The following is a 20,912-nucleotide window of genomic DNA, read 5'->3' as shown; positions in this document are numbered from 1 at the left end:
GTGGCCAGTATTAATGGTGGAGGAAAAACCCGGAAAACCCCGGAAAGAACCACCGACCCACGAGAAGGAAATGGGAGCTAAGTACATTTTCCATGCAAACACCAAGGCAGCTTACCTGACAGGTATTGTTCCAAGGAAATGGAAGTTAATGGGAAAAAAATAAATTATATATATATAGAGAGAGAGAGAGAGAGAGAGAGAGAGAGAGAGAGAGCAAGAGAGAGAATTATAAATATACAACAGACAGAATGGAAAGTGCTATCCCTGAATCATTCCATTATAGGAATCCATTGATTGCACTTTCCGTTCTGTCTGGTGTATATTTATAAGGCTTTATAATTAATCCTATATACCTTGATTTCTTTCATTGGAATCCGGAATGACTGTGTCGATACATGAGAAATAATTACTAGGTCATCATGAAAGTGTGTCTGCTACTCATGAGTGCATATAACACCTACTGAGTAACATCATTTTTTGGTGATGCGTGCTTAGTCCAGTGAGGGAATATGGGATCATGTGTGCAGGCACAAAAATTCTCTAACCTGTATGATAGTATGTGTGCAGGCAAGGTGATGGGTGCCATTTACTCGCAGACCTGGGTTCAAATCCCTGTAGAGTATGAATTAAAAATTCTCTAAACTGTACGATAGTATTATTTGCATTAAAATATTAATTGTGCCTACTATTATCAAGCATTCTTCTACAGAATCCAGGGATAGCACTTTCTGTTCTGTCTGGTATATATTTATGATTCTCTATAATTAATTCTATATACCTTGATTTCTATTAATAGGAATCCAGAATGCCTGTGTAGAGACATGAGAATTAATTACTGGGTCGTCAGGTGAGTGTGTCTGCTACACATGAGTGCACATAACACCGACTGAGTAACATCATTTTTTGGTGATGTGAGCTTAGTAGTGAGGGAATATGGGCTCATGTGTGCGGGCAAGGCAATGGGTGCCGTTTACCTTTAGACCTGGGTTTGAATCTCTGTAGAGTACGAAAATTTTTTTTACTGGGGGAACTTAAGTGCCATTTAACAATTTAACAAAGTCAAATCAAGGCAGCTGATCTGAAAATGGCAGCTATGTGCCAGGCCATTACCAGCTTTCCCAAAGTCAAACAAGGACAGTTGACCTGGACATCATTCCAAGCAAATGGGAGCTAAGTGCCTTTTCCCAAAGTTACACCAACGCAGTTGACCTGTGGACTGGTATCATTCCGAGCAAATGGGAGATAAGTGGCTTTTGTAAAGTCATACCAAGGCAGTTGACCTTTACAGATATCAAACCCATGACCAATGGAGTAGGAGTCCGATGCTCTATCCACTAAGCTAAAGCAACTCAAGAACATCAATCAGTAGTTATTGTGGTAAATATCATTCCTTATTATAGTGACATTCATTATAGTGGAACTTAGACTCCAGCATCAATTTCCTGTAAAAATAATGCATATTTCCTGTAACAATCATAATTTCCTGTAGCAAACATACATCGTTCCTGTAACAAACATAATTGCCTGCAGCAAACATGTATATTTCCTACAACAAACATGCATATTTCCTGTAACAATCATAATTTTCTGTAGCAAACATACATCATTCCTGTAACAAACATAATTTCCTGTAGCAAACATGTATATTTCCTGTAGCAAATATGCATATTTCCTGTAGCGAATATGCATATTTCCTTAACAAACATGTATATTTCCTGTAGCAAATGTATATTTCCTGTAGAAACATGTATATTTTCTCCATATAATGTTCTATGCAAAAGCTGAGACCTTACTATAAGCATGCCTTTACCCGATGACAGTGTAAAGCATTTCACTACTAATTAAAAGATATTTTAAACATAGGGAAATATCTATAATTTGAAATTTATTCATTATAATACAGATTCCCTCATTATAGTGTTGTCCATTAGCTAACACAGGCAGTTTAGAACAATATTGATTTTAATACTGTGCATTGCTGTCATAGACAGAGATTGAAATTGACACCAGCAATTAGCATATTTCTACTTACAATTATTGAATTACTAGCTTAAATAACTAATTAGAAGTTTCATTTTTATTCAGTATGCATGTGTACATTGAAAAGAGCCTGACTTTGGCAAGTTGAAAAAATTTAACATCAAATGCTAGCATTTAAAAAAGTGACTGCTCCAGTGGCCTAGTGGCTAGAACGGCTACCTTGGATGCAGGAGGTCATGGGTTCGATCCCCAGATGAGTCATACCAAAGATTTACAAAAATGGTACTAACAGCTGCGTCGCTTGGCACTCAGCATTAAGAAGTTAGAGTTAGGACTGGTCGGTCACACTGCAGACATTGTAGCGGTATGACTGAAAAATTGTTAAAGCTACATTAAAAATCTAAATCTTACACTCACAAAGACACATGCATTTGAAAAAAGTTAATCTTAAGCCTAGCATAGTGTATACTGCCTTATCGTGATATTGCCTTACAATGAAGTACATGCAGTACTGCAATAGTATCCAGTTGGCTAGGGATAATGAGTCTGCCTCTGTAACAAATTGGGGAAACACCAAAATATTAAAGGGACAAACAATTATTTGCATCTGTTATTAAGACAAGGGATAAATTTACTGAAGCACTGCTTCACTAACCAAGATGCTAAAACCCTCTCAAAAACAGTAAAAATCGATGCAGATACACAAAACAGAAAATGTAATGGGAATAAGATAACGCAAACCACACCAAAACAGATGCATTTGAGAAGAAAATAAGCTAAAAGACAACTACAAAGATTAAAATCACTGAGTGCCCATACATATGTATACATGTGATTCTCCAAAGAAGAGAAAATATTCCATTTGTTGGATATGCACAAAGAATCAGACTGGTACTCCAATTACAATAGGAATATTAAGTTTGGACTGTAGATGCATTACTGCTATAAAAATGAAAATTCAATACCGTATTAACACAAAGAAGCTGATTATATTGTGGCCATCATTGATCAGTGTCACTGTTGAAATATTGTCAAACTTTCAACTAATGACATAGGAATGCTAAATAAAGTCACTGTCAAAAATGTTTTATAATCTCTAATCTAAACTCAGGTAATGATTATTTCTACAAAAGAAGTAATTTGTCAGTTGGTGACTGAAAGTACCCTCCTTTTCATTGACCTGCCATACCCCCATAGGCTGGCAGATTTGGAATAAGCCTGATGCATGTAATATTAACCCTAATGTAGTGCTGTGTTGTTTTGGGATGACCTTGAAACCAGACTGTGCTGATTTGTTTCTAACTGCCCTCTCAGTGTATGCTGAATTGTTTCAGAACAATACAGACTTGGGCCAAATCCATATAACAACTACACAACTAGTACTTATAATCAGATTGCTGTGAAATTGTACAGTGATGCAATTAAAACGTTGACAAATGGAGGCAACCTCTTTGCCCTGAGATAAGTCCCATAAATCTACTACCAGAGATGGTCATGAAATTTTTTTTAAACGTATGGTTTATACCATTAAAACCTGTTTTGAGAGGCTGTGTTATCAATGCACAAATTTACAGTTTATATAACATTATGATCTGTCTTAAGAGAACATTATTTTTAGCAAAAGGGGTTGTCTTTCAAGAGAGGTTCTACTGTAAAGGAATTTGTATTTTAGGGATTTTACCATTTTCTTGCCTTTATACTTGTTTGAATCTTTTTTATGCAATACTTAAATTTACTTGGCATCATACAGCTAGGATTGTTCTGATGTGCTGTTAGACCCTATCCTTACAAGCATATATTGTTAATGGTAATTTTGCAATACTGACATACACAGAGCTGTCTGGTTGATTATACTGAATCTAAACCAACCTTTCTTTCACTGTGATGAAATAATCAGCATGGAAATGCACATGGTCTGATGGAATCACATGGTCTGACGGAATTTCAATTGTTCATAATGCACTAATCTGACCTGACAGGGAGCCATGGTAACTCAGTTGGTAAAGCATCAGACTGCAATTCAAGTATCATAGGTTCAATACCCACTCAGACCAGCCTGGGTAAGTTGTCTCAGCATACCCTTGGGAAGGGCACTTAGCCCACATAACATTTGCATGATATCACAAGCAATGCGTTAAAAGTGCCATTAAAACCAACACTGATACGACTGAGAGTACTCAGACTCTGACACCTTTATTATTTTAAGACATTACCAGCCATGCTTATTAATGTCAAAATAAATTGTCTGCACAGGTCTAAGTGACATGTGCTCCCAAATGGTATAACATTGGAAAAAATATGTTTCTGATTCCTGTCACTTCTGTTTTGTGCAGGAAAAAGATGTATACCAAGTAGAGACTTTGCTGCATAAAACAGAAGTGACAGGAACCAGCAACATATTTTTTCATAAAGGGACAACTTCACCCCCACCCTCTCAGTGTCAGTGATGCTTACCTACACCAAAATCCAATAACAGGATATTCGTATAACCAACAAATGCTTTCACAGACATATATGTGGTAAATACCTATTAACACATGATACACAACTGATATGTATCCATGGGATGTTCTAGCTGTTAATGTACCAAAGAATACAGATACAAATAGTCACCTGACAAAGCTGGATCCAATGCGAAACACATAAAGGTGGTTTAAATACAATACAGATGTCAATATTGTATTAATCATTCCCAATAAGTATAAATATAAATTTTCAGTCACTCAGGGTTCTAAAATTCTGTTTCTGACTCACTGGTCCAAATCTGACAGGACCCTATACAGTCCAGGTCCACATAAGGTAAGCATTGGTGTAACATGCCAAATTTGGTAAATCCAAACAGTACATGTAGATGCTTCAGTTAGATTACATTGCAGGTTAGGTTGATTGAGAAATAATCATGCTGACTGGTGCTCACTCCATTGATTTCTGGAAATATGTAACAATAAAAATCTCACACTAATCAACAATCAATTTCTGCTTGCATTACTTGTAGAGCTTTTATAGCAGATTTAGAATTAAACAGCCCATTTTATTTAATTTAAAGCAAAAATGAAGAATGAGGTCTGAAGGGTTACTGCTGGTAATAAATTACAGGTCCACTGCCTCAAAAATTGTTCCTCAAACTCGGACCTCAATAATTTTCAGACCCTGGTCACTTATTCATATTTTAATAATAATAAAAAATTATTTAAAGAGGTTAACAACATATTTAGTTGGAAAACTGATCTATCTTGTGCTCACCAAACCAAAATACATACTAGCATGTATATATACTAGCATGTAGATACAACAATATATTAACTTTGTTTCCTTTTTCTCTCTGAACACTGACATAACTTGTATGAACCCACATGTAGTCAGTATTTGTGTAATATGAAATCAGTACCAAATGGATGGGTAGTAAATCTTAATAATGACCAAGGGCATTCATGAATATATATATATATATATATATATATATATATATATATATATATATATATATATATATATATATATATATATATAAATTAGTTCATGTTCTCTAGAAATATATGCCCTGGTTAATGAAAGTTCCCGACAAGAAGTTACCAGTTTTGTTAATTAATTTATGGATTAGCTCTCATACTGTATATACTGCACTAGGTAAACATCAACATAATATGTAACAGCAACGGATTTATCGATGATTTTTGAAGTTTTTGATCAGAATCAAATATGGGTCTATTATCAACGCTTTGTTTTGGTTTTCTTATATATGAATACACCTAATTTAACAAATACAATTGATTTCATTTATACTCGAATGTACTGACATCTATATCAACACTTTTATATATTTTTAACAAGACCTGCTGATTGTGGACGTTTAGAACTTACTTATTACTAAGTTTCTCTCTATTTTGTATGGCTAAAAAACATGGTCAAACTTTTTGTTGTTACATTTTAGATTTCACTTATGACTGGTATTCTTAGGGCAGAAGACGTATGCCTACACTACAGGGCAGAATACGTTTTCCTTCACTACAGGGCACAAGACATATGCCTACACTACAGGGCGGAAGAGGAGGGCAGATAGTGTTAATCCTCTATACTCAATTTACATGTTTTGAAGAATTTTGAGAAAGCGATGTTTTAGCTAACGGTAATAATCTTTCAAACAGTAAACTTGAAACGTATATATATATATATATATATATATATATATATATATATATATATATATATATATATATAAAATTAGTTCATATTCTTTAGAAATATATGCCCTGGTTAATGAAAGTTCCCGACAAGAAGTTACCAGTTTTGTTAATTAATTTATGGATTAGCTCTCATACTGTATATACTGCACTAGGTAAACATCAACATAATATGTAACAGCAACGGATTTATCGGATGATTTTTGATCAGCATCAAATATGGGTCTATTATCAACGCTTTGTTTTGGTTTTCTTATATATGAATACACCTAATTTAACATAAAAGTATATTCAAGTAATAAAATTCTCGCGAAGTAAATATATACCAACCTGATCGTGTGTCCAGCTCTCCAACCACATTGCCACCTTGTCCAGCTGCCGGTCAAACTCGACGCTGCTGACGGTAGGGTGTCGGCCCCCATGTCCACGCCAGTCCAGAATAAGGGGTTGCACCGTCTCGCTTCGTGCCCCTACATGTCCCTCATCGAATACCACAGACACATGCCTCCTCCTTAATCCCCCTGCCAGGCGCGACTCCTCTGAGGGACGGGGATATTTGTCAACAGAATTCATAACTCGTAACCAATTTAACTAGGATATCCCAAAATTTTACCTTTTCCCATGTCACTTTTCATTCTTAAAATACACTCTTACAACTCCAAAAGTCAACACTGAATTTATCTTCCCACTCTCAAGTTCTGCCGTCTCATTCCAACTTAAGTGATAAGCAACGATTTGCTTTTTGAATAAGTATACGGAGAAGTAAACAGTACTAAGATTTTCATGTTATACAGGCAGTGGAGTGTTTACCCTTTCTCATTCAACCTGCGACAAGCACATGTACTGACTCGATAATAAACCAACTGAAGTCAAGCAGTGGCCAAATATTGACATGTAGACAGTTACCGCTTGTTCAGGATTACAAGTACCCATTATCGCTTACTCTGGTCCTTTTTGAAGTACCCGACAAGTAGCAAACAGCAACACGTGAAGAGCAGACGCGAAGGAATTGTTTTGTTATTATCTGATTTAGAAGTATAAGCAAATGGAATACTAACAAAGAAAATTAATAATAGGAACTCTTTTTTTCTTTCTCTGAAATATCATGCGGCAGCTCTCAATGATCAAGTAGACGAACTTGTGTGAAAGGTCCTCTGCCAACATATTAGTATAAATTCATGATAATTTTGCATGCTGCGAACTGCAACTGCAGAGGGTAGCATATCACTTAGATAATGTCTTTCGTTAGCCCAGTCTCGCGCGTTATGCCAAAAACTACTTGATATAGACTCCGGAAACACTTTTTCCTTTATTTTTTCTGCTCATATTTGAACTTTCCGAACTTAGTACCCTTAAGCAAAAACCATTTTCAGCAGTACACGCATGGAAAACTAATTGTCGTATTTGTATTTTATATTTTGATGATCAGCTCGTTAAGGTAATTTTTCATTCATTTATTTTTAATTTCTTAAAATAGATTTTTCAATAAAGTCATTTATGATAGAAGCCATGTTAACACAAATATAAAAATGAGCTTAGGTACAAAACAAAATTAAGCAAAGTAAACGAAGCTTAAGAGAAATCACATGATGGTGAAATGGATTGGGAATGCATGTTGTATGCAGAAATAAGCCTAGACAACTAATAATAAGATTTTCTTGCCATTGAAGGAATGATTCATATTGTATTATCCAGTTTTGAATTTTTGGGGTCGTGGACTTTTTTGGTAAGCAATGGTGACATTTATTATTATTATTATTATTATTATTTGAAGAATAAAGGAGACATACTGGGCACCAACATTTGACCCTTTAGACGGGTTAATTGTACAGGAACCTGCCTATTGAAGATGGTTCGGCATTGAAATAATGGGAATTCACATTACGATCGCCATCTTGAATAGGCCGCTCTGGAATAGATGGACAGGTCCGGGACAATGAGAATTTAATATTATTCCACAGGATTAATATAATGTTACTGATTAAATGGGAACGGGAATGTCAAAATTCTTCATAGGTTTAGTTTGAAAATCACACACTGAACAAGGAAAAATGTAACAATAAAATTATCACGAGATTCCAATCGTCCATAGAATTAGGTTTTGGTTCTGAATACAAAAATGACACTCAGGCGACTAATGGAAATGAAATTGTAACACTGACATTAGATTTCCCATTTTCCCCAAGAAATAGTGTTTGGTCTTGAATACAAACATGACGATATGGGAACAACGGAAATGTAATGTTAAAATTAACATGAATTTCACACTCATCCTATAAACTGTTTACAAAATTGAAGCACTGGGAGAAGTGTAATATTATACTAGACTTTTTGACCAATAAGCCGTTCAAATTGACCAAAACCCATTCATGTAATAACCAGAACAAACCTCCTAACCCACGAAAAGAATATGAGTGTTAACACATAGCCTGAAAAGTGTGGGAATGTTCACACATAAATACCTACTACCCAATATGCCACAAGGTATGAGTGCTCACATGCTAGACACACAAATATACTTATGTACTATCACATACAAGGGTATGAATGCTCACATATTACACACACACACACACACACATGCTAATCTAATATACTATCACATACAAGGTGTGAGTGCTTACATATTATGCACACAAATATACTTATATATTATCACATACAATGGTATGAGTGCTCACATGATACACACACAACCATACTTATGTACTATCACATACAAGTAGTGAATGGGGATACTTTACGGACAATGGGAATTAGCATTAAAAACACCCCTGGGACACTTTACGGACAATGGAAATTTAACATGGCGAAAAATCGTGGGACACTTTACGGACAAGGGGAATTAACATGGCGAATAAATCGTGGGACACTCTACGGACAAGGGGAATTTAACATGGGAATAAATCGTGGGACAATCTACGGACAAGGGGAATTTAACATGGGATTTTTTTTTAAAAAAAAGGGGTAGGCAATGGAAAGGCTATCTCTTTTCGAGAAATATGACTGGCCCTGAAAAGGGCCTTTGGTTTATGTTAATATGCCCTTAACATAAAGGGCATTTGCGACATCTTCTTGTCCTCAAACTTCGTCTTACAGCAGGGCCATACATCAGAGTCCTCTTGAGGCAACCTTGTCTCTCTATATAGACTCTTCTTATCCACAGGCTGCTGTTGGTCCTGTGGACAACGGTCCACTTGGATCGGACATACATGAGCATGTCCGTCCTGAACATCATTGTTGACACAAGGGTTGAAGATTCAACGTCTGTCCACATGTTGAGGCTCCGAGAATAGGTGAATCAATGCAGTGAACGGCGCTTATTTATAGGGACAGGAAGGATTGAAACGGATTGAGTTCATTCACCAATCCGAACACGCGTTACAGAATTCAGTCAGCCCGCATCCAATCCGAAGAGAGTAGTCTGTGACGTCACGTAGCTAGCGCTTGTGTGCAGTCAATCTATGCGACAGTGATTCAACATGACGGAAACTCAGAAAACGATCCATTGGGGTGCACCAGCAGGGGAGACTGCCCAAGGGAACTCGGACTTACTTTCAGAAAAAGTGAATTGGGATTTTGTGGATTTTCTCTCCTCGCAAGAATTTGTTCCGGAACCTTCGTTACCTTCTTCATTACCGCAAGTGGAAAATTTTAGACAGAGACAGAAAGAAGAATTGGAGAAATTTATACAACGACAAAAGGAAGCGGAACAGGCTTTTCTCCTACAGCAACAGCAACAAGAAGAAGAGGTAAGAAAAAAAACAACAGCAGCAACAGCAAGAAGAAGTAGCAGCAAAGAAACAAGAGGGTGAAAATCAAACGGTCACGGTACTGTTGGACATTTTAGCGGAGTTAAGAAGTCTGAAACAAATGTATCAGACTTCTTTATCACGACCGAAGAGAATACGACCTTCCGGAGCTAAACACGTCAACCCTGTGACTAAGCCTACCGTACCACCCTTAGTGATTTCAACCCAATCATCATCAACATTACGCAGTCCAGAAGTAGGCCTTGGCCGTGGCAAAGGCATAAGGCAGTTAAAGTTGATTGCTTAAACTCACCCCTACACCAAAAAAGGCCCTTTTCAGGGCCACCCACATTTCTCGAAAAGAAATACAATTTCAATTTGCCAATAACTCAAAAAACCCCACCCATTTTACCTTATAGTACGTGTCTGTGTATGAGTGCGTGAGTGTAGCTTCTTATTTTAAAATCAAAACTCAAAGACACTTACCTTATATCATTAATTTATTCTTTTCTCCATTTTTTACAATTCAATTCACAATTCACAACACAACACTTTAATTAAAAGTTCATTAAATTCTTCTTTCTCCTTGTTTAGTCTCTCTGTTTTTTGAATTTCTTCACCGTCTTTTCCTCATTTTCTTCCCTTCTTCTTTTCTTCTTCTCCTGTTTCTTTGCCTCTTGTAAATAGAATTGTCTTTTTTCTTCCTCTTCTTCCTCTAAAGTATCCCTCTCTTCTTTAGAAGAATCCCTCTCTTCTTCTGAAGAATCCTTTTTTTCTTCTGACTCCTCTTGTTTCTTTTTTGGGCAATCTGGAGACCAATGTCCTTTTTCTTTACAATAATAACAGGTATCTTGACTTTTGTCTTTTTTAGTCCCTGTTTTTGTTCTTTTTTCACGGTCTGGACACTCTGAAGACCAATGCCCTTTCTTCTGACAGATATAGCAAGTATCTTGACTTTTATCTCTAAAGGAAGGAGAGTAGTCCGTAGGCTGGTCTGAAGAGAATTTTCTAATGACCCCTCGCAAAGCTCTGACGAAACGTTCCATCTGGTTAGTCTCTTCCATCGTTGTGCTCGGCTTGAGAGTGAAATGAATAGTGAAAGGACAAGACACACACCCTTTTATATACGCTGGTCTGCCATGACTATAAAGTAGTTTATGGTGTTTGAACTTGAGTCATTTGACTTTTTGCTTTCAAGATGAAACGATCCCATTCATTCGAGAAGAAAGAAGAAGAAGAAAGAAGTAAGAGGCAGAAACGTGATCTATCGCCTCGTACCAGGGCTGAAATCTTGGCACAAATTCATGCCAGTGATTTTGAAGAGGACATGAGTGAACCAGAATCCGAACCCTCTAAACCAAGTCCACCACCCTTTGTCAACCCTGAAAAGTACTATTCCATTCGAGAGACGGAAAAGCGCTCCTCTAGAAAATTTAGAACCACGGCTTACAAATACACGGTGAAGTTTAAAGATTTCAAGGCTGAAGTACCGTTAGAGAAAGCAGAAGTGTTCATCACCGAGGTGTGGGATTCTTTGCTCACCGCACTCAAGCGACAATGTCAACCCAAAGAAGACGATCGCTTGAGACTTTCCATACAACACGACGGTTTGAAATCCCCTGTTTGGATCGAGTTTAGCACCCCTGCAGAATTGACTGCTTCCAAAGTCATGGACAAGATTCAACACGTACAACAATCTAATGATCAGTTTGACATCACCGATGGTAAAGCCACACTGGACATGACCCACGTCTCTCCTCCTCAAGGGACAGGACGCAAAAAGATGTTATTGGTGGACGACCTTCGCAACACCAAAAAGAGTCTCGTCCGAATTGACAACCCTCATGACCAGATGTGCTTAGCCCGTGCCATCGTGGTGGGACGAACCTATGCCAACAAGAACGACACGGAAGAATGGAAAAGAACCTGGGACACTATTCAACGTTCCGACCGAGCCAAACAACGAAATGAAGCAGAACTCCTGTTACAACAAGCCGGACTGCCCAAAGACACACCCTGCGGCATTCCTGAGATGCAAAAATTGCAAGATGTCCTAGCTCCACGATACACCTTGAAAGTGCACCCTCAATAAATGCGCGGGCCTCTATTGTTTCGAGGCCAAGATTTTAAGGACGGAAAATACATTCATGTTTATCATCACGATGACCATTTCGATACCATTACCAGTATCACCGGATTCCTAGTATACGGTTATTACTGTGAGAAATGTGACCATGGTTATAACAATCGAGAGCAACACAAGCATTGTGGATCGAAATGCACAGGATGTTTGGCCTCTTCACCCTGTCTGAGCGAAGAACCAGTGCCTTGTTCCACTTGTCTGCGCACGTTTGTCAGCCCTACCTGTTACCAACAACATTTGAAGACGCAAGGTTCACAGAAAAAATGCGCTTGTCAACTCCTGAGATTGTGCTCTACGTGTGGACAAGGCATACGTACCAATAGTGTCAAGGCACACGTATGTTCAGGAAAAAAGAAATGTCACATTTGTCATCACATCGTGGACTTGGAACACGAATGTTACGTGCAAAAATACCAACCCCCACCAGAGAAAGAGGACGGTCACAAGAAGAAAGGCAATTTCATCTTTTTCGATTTCGAATGCATGCAAGAGACTGGCATTCACATTCCTAATTTCTGCGTGGCTCATCGAGCGTGCGAGAAGTGTATTCAAGAACCTATCTTCAGTCATTGTCCTCACTGCAGCAAGATTCCCGGAGGACGTGAAAAAATCTTTCGGGGACCGAACACGTTAGCCGATTTTGCCAAATGGGTCTTAGACCCAGTCGACAAGACGTGGAGCCAAGAGGACATCGAACGTTACGGAGATTGTCATCGTCATGCCACGGTGATGGCTCACAATTTCTCCGGATACGATGGACAGTTTCTTCTCAGATACTATACGGAACAAGGCACCGAGCGTCCTAAAGTGACTTTGAACGGAGCCAAAATCATTTTCATGCAAGTGGGACAAGTGCAGTTTAAAGATTCGATGAGCTATTTGGCCATGCCTTTGAGTCGAATGCCTAAAACGTTTGGAATGACAGAAATGGCTAAAGGGTACTTTCCACACTTTTTCAATACGGAAGCCAATCAACACGCCGTTCTACCCCATTTACCTGAGGCTCACTATTACGACCCCGACAACATGCGTACCGAACAACGAGAAGCTTTCTACGCTTGGTACCAGGCTCACGCCTCGGACCCTTTCGACTTTCAGGAAGAAATGCTAAAGTATTGTCGTTCCGACGTGGACATTTTACGGCGTTGCTGTGGAAAATTTCGAGAACTGTTCATGGAACACGGAGGGGTCGATCCTTTGAAAGAAGCTTGCACCATTGCCAAAGCGTGTTCCTTAGTGTACCGCCAACGATTCATGCCTGAAAACACAGTGGTTGTCATCAGCCCTCAAACGACCCACTTTGTCAAACGTCAATACTCGGTCAAAGCCTTACGCTGGTTACATTACTTGTGCGACAAGGAAGACAAGTGGATTCAGCATGCCCGCAACGGAGGGGGTGAAAAGACCATCGGAACGTATTCGGTCGATGGCTGGGACTTAGAAAACCCCAAGATCGTGTACGAGTTTAACGGTTGCTTATTTCACGGATGTCCCGTCTGTTACCCTGATCGTAGCACTAAAAATCAGTTTTTACAACGAACCATGGAAGACTTGTACCAGGACACTTGTCAGCGACGCCTAAAGTTGGAACAGCAAGGATACCAAGTGGTGGAAATGTGGGAACACGAGTACGATCACCGTTTGAAAACCGATCCCGAGTTTAAACGTGCCGTGGAAAGTTACCAGTTCATGGATCCGCTGAACCCGAGGGATAGTTTGTACGGAGGAAGGACCAATGCTACCTGTTTGCTGTACCAAGCCGACGAAGAGAAAGGAGAAGAAATCAAATACTTGGACGTGTGTTCGCTGTATCCCTACGTGTGCAAATATTGTCGTTTTCCCGTAGGGCACCCACAATTGCTGACGGAACACATCGACCTGAAAAACATTCGACAATACGAAGGCTTGATCAAGTGCAAAGTTTTGCCTCCCACGAACCTATACCATCCCGTCTTACCTCACCATTGTCAAGGCAAACTGATGTTTCCCTTGTGCCGTACTTGTGCCGAAACGTGCAACCAAGACCAAGCTTGTCAGCACAGCCAGGAAGAACGGGCCTTGACGGGAACCTGGGTCAGCGTAGAATTGTTCAAAGCTTTGGACATGGGATACCAACTGTTAGAAGTGTACGAAATTTGCCACTTTCCCAAGACACAACAATACCGCAAGGGTGACCCTACTCAGAAAGGCATTTTCGCCGACTACGTGGATGCCTTTCTGAAACTGAAGCAAGAAGCCAGCGGCTATCCTTCCTGGTGTCACACTCCCGAAGACCAAATACAATTCAAAGAGAAATACTACGAACAAGAAGGCATCACTTTAGACCACATCGAGAAAAACGAAGGCAGGCGATCGTTTGCCAAAGTGATGTTAAATTGCTTGTGGGGTAAAATGGCACAACGACCGTGTTTACCCAAGACGGAATATTTGACAGAACCTTCCCGCTACTTCCAGATGATTCACGACAAAACCAAATACATGAAACACGTGGACGTCGTTCGAGAGAATTTGATCTTGGTCAATTACGAAGAAGATCTGGACTTTGTACAAGACGACCCTTTTGGAAATGTCATCATTGCGGCTTACGTGACAGCCCATGCTCGCTTAAAATTGTACGAAGCTTTAGAACTGTTAGAAGAACGTGTCCTGTACTTTGACACGGACAGTTGCATTTACATCCATCACCCGATTCAACATCACCCTAACATCGAAGGAGACCGTTTAGGAGCCTGGACAGACGAGCATCCCGACGACAAGATTCTAAGTTTCGTCAGTGGCGGTCCCAAAAATTACGGCTACGAATACCGTGACAAACAAGGAGAAGTGCACACGACGTGCAAAGTGAAAGGACTGACTCTGAATTATCGTACCAGTCGAGTGGTCAACTTTGGGGTATTGAAAGAAGCCTTGCAATCGGGAGAGGATGGAAACTTTAAAGTGACCACCTATCAACCGAACAAGATTGTACGTTTACCCACTCACCACATCGTCAGTCGACCCTTGGAAAAAGTCTATCAAATCGTGTACCAGAAGCGAGTGCGACTTCCCAATCATTTCACCTTACCGTACGGTCACGTCGGTATTGGTCTGTATATAAAAAAGGAACCCTAGGCAAGATCGATAGTTCATTGGGACTACCAAGATCGAGCGAACAAGATGAATACTTTGAAAGAGACATCGTTCCAGTTTGGGGATTGTAAAAAAGTTGTATCTTCCTCTGGTGTGACTAATACTGGATGGATAAGACCCATGCATTGCGACGGAAAATGTCCGGAAGGAAACTGCGATTGTCCATGCGGTTACCATTGTAATTGCGTAACGGAGTTTGCAGACGAGTGCGATTGTGAGCCTTGCGATGTGTACGATGCTGTACGTTGTGACCTGAGCGATGCCGTAAAGCATCATGGGAACTTTGTTCTCACTACCCCTGTCATGGAAAGTGATGCTGTGCGTGTCAAACCTGTGGGATGCGAAAGTGATGCCGCTCGTCCTCTTAGACATTTTACCGGGTTTAAAGGGGAATGTTCACCATCACGTCTACCCCCCTACGGATGTCATCCAGCCCTGAGCAAACTCCTGTTCCTGTCACCCAACCCTCATCGAAACGAACCTGTGAAAGACGAATATTCGTTTCCTGTGCGTTTGTCGGAATACTGCGACTTTGAAAATCGTCTTCAATCGTTCAAAGGAAAATGGCCAAAGTATCTGGGAGGACCGACCCCCGAAGAATTAGCCAGAGCCGGATTTTTCTACTTGAGCGAAGGAGATAAAGTCAAGTGCTTCAGTTGCGGTGTGTCACTTCACCACTGGGAACCGCAAGATTCGGCCTACGTAGAACATGCTCGATGGTCACCGAATTGTCATTACTTACCCTTAGTGGGACCGAGACATTGAAGTAACTTCTTATCATAATAATCTGTTCATGGATACTTTACAAGAGAACATTTGTGCTTTGCCTGTGGAGTTGAGAGAACGCATTTATCGAGAACTAGTTAAAATACAAGTGAAACGTAAAGAACAATTGCATCCGTTACGTCACCGGTGTTTGAACCACTGGTACCTGAAGGCTATACAAGGACTGATTCAATTGAAAGTGTTCCATCGGACGGACATTGATCAACGATCCTCTAGTTTTAAAAAGGATTGGTTTGGTATGGACGATTCTATCTACTACATCATTGTAAACGTACTGCATCGAATTCCAGAGGAAGAGTTAACGAATTACCAACATCTTAAACACAATGTCAACTTGGTGAAAGAGGAAACTTCTGAACGAATTGTAATGTGTAGATTAGTGACTCAACGATTTAAATTCGACACTGAAGTAAAACCATGTTTGTGCAAAGAGTACATTTCTTGTGTCAGACCAAAGAGGATTTAGTATGACCTATTCATGGATACTTTGCTAGAGAACATTCGTGCTTTGCCTGTGGAGTTGAGAGAACGCATTTACCGAGAGCTGGTCAAAATACAAGTGAAACGTAAAGAACAATTGCATCCGTTACGTCACCAGATCTTTAACCACTGGTACCTGAATGGTATAAGAGAACTGATTCGTCAGAAATTCTTTCAATGGTCAGACATTGTTCAAAACTTTGAGGTCGCTAATGATCGACATGTTCATGATTATGGTTACTTCGAGATTCACCTAGTGCAACGCATTGAGGAAGACAAGTTAAAGGATTACAAACATATTTTACGTGGAATCTGCTTAGCGGAAGAGGAAACACCTAATCGAACTCTGACGTTTCGGTTACAGTTTGCAAGATTTAGATTCCCTACTGGAGAACGAAGATCTCTGGCTAGAAAGTACGTGTATTGCATCCAAAAAAAAGAGAATATAAAAACAGGCTGCCATGCCACGGTTTATGTCACATGTCATCCAACAGATTCCGTGGAAGGAACTCAATGACCATATTCAAACCGTGGATCATTACCATCGATTATTACAAGAACTTTATCCATTCAATTTGGGACGACAAGTGGTGTGTGTCTTAGTGACTTGTTTTCTGGGATTTCGTTTACCAGCCGATTCTTTGTGGACTCTTTACGATCAGTACTTACCACCTCCATGGCCTTAAATGGTCACGAAAAACTCCTTTTGCTCAAAGCCTTGCGGTTTCATCTGGATACTTCTCGACCTCAACAGGAAAAAAAGATTCGTCAACTTTTAGCTACCCAAGACGTGTATGACGATGTGTGTGTAGCTTGTGACTTACACCCTCATTGGATAGATGTTCGTGACTGGAAAAAGGGGGGTTTTGAGGCTTGGACCCAAGAAGTGGCCCAGTATGCACGAGAGTTGTTCAAGGAAAAAAGTTACTTTTCAACCTGTGTTAGTGACGGTGCCAGAAGAACCCGTCACCGAGAACAACCACTCGCTTCAGGACAGGACTGTCGTGGACATTCCTGAAAGGTCATTCCGGGAGGACACTTGTGTGACAATACCTCATGTAGAGACTGTAAGAACATTACACACTGTCCCTAGGACATCTTGGTTACCCAAAACATGTTGTACAGACACTTGTTTATATTCCACTTTGATCGCTTTGCTGTGTTTTATATTCCTGTACATCACTATTTGGGTTGTATGTATTTTTGTCTTTCGTGTTCATATTTGAAACATTCAATAAACGTGTTCTGAAAAAAGTATATAAACTCTTGTCTTGTTTGTTTTTCGTGTCACAAGTGACATTTCTCACACCATGGCTACCTCTGCTGTCTCTGCTCCCTCTTCCTCTACTGTCAAAGTCATCGACGAACACTTAGATCGTGCCAGTTGGGAGGCTTTGTATCTTCGCCATCCCTTTAACATGCTCATTGCTGGACCTAGCGGTTCAGGCAAAACCGAATTCGTCAAACGTTTGATCGAACATAAACATCATTTGATCGATCGGCCCCCTCAACGGATCGTGTGGTGTTACAAAGAGTGGCAATCGGCGTACAGCCTTTTGCGAGAAAGTCAAGGCGATTCCATCGTGTTTGTGGAAGGCATTCCTAAAGAAGACGACGGCATCGTCTCTGACTCCCGTCAAACCCATTTGGTCATTTTCGACGACATGTTAGGAGAAGACGAAGAAGAAATTAAATTGTGGTTCACGCGCAAAGGGCATCACCGTAATGCCAGTGTCATTTACATCACCCAAAATTTGTTTCAACAAAGTAAAGCCCATCGCACCATCAGTCTCAATGCGCATTACGTGGTCTTGTTTAAAAGCCCTCGAGATAAATCGCAAGTGCAAGTCTTAGCCAAACAGTTAGGAACGCCTTGGCTGACTCAGGCGTACGACGATGCCACTCAAACACCACACGCCTATTTACTCGTCGATTTGAAACCTACTACTCCCGAGGATTTGCGATTTCGTACCCACTTGTTTCACTACTGGTGCCAAGACGGAGGGCCTGTCCTGTACTCGTCTCCGTCCTCGACTTCATTTCACTCCCCATCAAAAAATCTATAAAAACCTCAGACCCTTTTTCGTCTGTCTCACACAGTGTGAACATGACGTCCCTGCAGTCGCATCTTCCCGTCAAATTGATTCGTGCCTTGTATGGCATCAGTCGAGAAAAAGATCCACAAACACGAGCTCGTGTCTTAGAAGCTAGTCTCAAAGAAGTCTTACGATGGTTTACGGTGACGGCACGTCAATTACTCCAAGGAATCATTCAGATTCCTCATCAAACCCAACGCTTTTTCGATCGAAACAAAGTCGCTTTGGTCCAACTGGCCGATCCCCGCATCGACACTCAAACCAAAAAACAAATCATTTTGAAACCTGGAGGGAGCGGTACTCTAGGCGGGGTCATCATTCGCTCACTCTTAAGATGGGATCCTAATGCCCCCAAAGTTATCCCTAAGACAAAAGTCCAACGAAGCCCCAAGAAGAAAAAGACCAGGTCCCCAAAGAGAAGAACTTCTCCAGTGGCGGGACCCTCCTCTTACCAGACACCACCCCGGAAAAAGAAAAGAAGCCCCCAGAAAAAGAAACAGAGAAAAAGTCCCCAGAAAAAGAAAAGTCCACAGAAGAAGAAAACTAGTCGCAAGAGAGGCACTTCGGCCAGGACGCAACCTTACACTCGCAAACCACGACCTGCCACAGCGGTGACTGTGTCTCCGACAGCCTCACGTTTGTCCACTTCTCCGTTGATGTCACCAGGAACTGAAGAGTATTTGGAGACGTTAATCACACCAAGAACTTCTCCGTTGATGACCCCCAAAAGAACTTCCCCAGTGGCAGGACCTTCCCATTTAGCGGCAGTGGCTGCTGCTCACAAAGTACCTTCTCCCAAAATCAAAGTCCATGAAAGATCGGGCATGTTACAAAGTTTACTGGATTTGTCCAAGCAAGAACTGACTCGATTTAGTCCGTTGCGTACCCCTGCACGACGTGTCATGCCTGTTATGAAGTTGATACGCCGTAAAGACAATCAGTGGCGACGTGTTCCAGTATAAAAAAGGCCTGTGACCGAGTAGGGTATCAGTGTTTTTAGGTGCTCCTAAAGACTCAAAGATGTCACCCTCCAGAAAACCCCAAGGAAAGAAAAGGAAAGGACTGCCACCACGTTTAGCCAAACATGGGGACCTGTTATCTGTCCTGTCCAAAGCTTCTCCACCCCTACGAAAAAAACTCATTCAAACGGCCTCCAAAGAGGTCATCGATACCGTGTGCGAATGTTGTTTGAACGTTTTGAAAGGCACGATCCCTTTGTCCAAACACCAGAAACAATGCTTAGGCAAACATCGTCACGTTCTTCGGAAAATGGTTCAAAAGAAAATTCCCATTCGTCAAAAAAAGAAGATGTTGGTCCAACGTGGAGGCATTTTACCTCTCTTGTTAGGCCCCATACTGAAAGGAGTCTTGGGAACCATGTTGGGAGGACTGGTGGGAGCAAGATAAAAAGGCCTTCGGAAGTCCCAAGATCTCAGAATCGACCCCTGATAACCCCATGGAAGGACGAAAACTAGCTTTAGTGCCTTACAAACGATGGATGGAATACCATCGGTGGCAAGAACAACGCACCCCGCATTTACCTCCCAATCCCAATTTGAGCGAGATGTCCCAGTTACAACACGAATTGCAATCCTTGATGGATCGCCAAGATTTGTCCGAAACAGAAAAATCGCAAAAGTATGGTCAACTCTTGCAACGACTGCAACTCTTTCACCAGAAAGCTTTAGACGAAACAGCTCTACCCACTCTGAAAGATTTTAAGACCTTGATGAAAAGTCCAACACCATCACCAGTACCAGTACCAGTACCGGTACCAGTGGTCAAGAAAGAAAAAGGAAAAGAAGAAGAAGAAGGGTTTCAAACTCCACCAGAAAAAGTACGCAAGTTAACAACACCACCTACCTCCAGAATTGGATGGATTAAAAAGATGATGACCACCCCTTCTTCCTCACAAGAGAAAAAGAAAGTGAAGACAGAAGTGAAACAAGAACCGATATCCCCCGCTCAGACATCCTCCTCCTCTTCGACACCTATTGCCGGTCGCACACGCAAAGCCTTGCAATCCAAGAAAATACCCCAAGAGAAAAAGAGTAGCCTCTTCCAAGAGTGGGTGCCTTATTAACACACAAACACAAAAAAATGGAAAAAGTCTTAGCCAGCATTTACTACGATCCCTCGCATCCTGCAGGTTACGCAGGAGTTCAAAAATTGTATCGTGCTGCCAAAACGCGACTGAAAAGTCTCCGTTTACCTCAAGTGCAACGATGGTTACAAGAACAAGCTACCTACACTTTACACAAACCCATTCGACGCAAGTTTGCCAGAAGTCGCACCCGAGTGGAAGGCATCGATCATCAATGGCAAGCCGATTTAGCCGATGTCTCTCATTTGGCCAGCTACAATC

At 40.7% G+C, this 20,912-nt stretch overlaps 1 protein-coding gene across 1 annotated transcript in view; it reads right to left on the bottom strand.

The window, feature by feature from the left end:
• LOC149792288 (uncharacterized) overlaps nt 1–6,795 on the bottom strand; it is a 132,558-nt gene extending 125,763 nt beyond the window's left edge. The window contains exon 1 of the mRNA XM_089969553.1: nt 6,492–6,795. Within this exon, the coding sequence (XP_089825679.1) occupies nt 6,492–6,734 (243 nt within the window). The 5' untranslated portion in view covers nt 6,735–6,795. The remainder of the gene's footprint in view (nt 1–6,491) is intronic.
• Between the last annotated feature and the right edge of the window lie 14,117 nt (nt 6,796–20,912).

This window comes from Sinohyriopsis cumingii, chromosome 9 (assembly GCF_028554795.1).
Source record: "Sinohyriopsis cumingii isolate HCF-2022 chromosome 9, ASM2855479v2, whole genome shotgun sequence".
In the NCBI taxonomy this organism is placed as follows: domain Eukaryota; kingdom Metazoa; phylum Mollusca; class Bivalvia; order Unionida; family Unionidae; genus Sinohyriopsis; species Sinohyriopsis cumingii.
The sequence above is the reverse complement of the archived record's forward strand: the minus strand, read 5'-3'. Positions and strand labels throughout refer to the sequence as shown.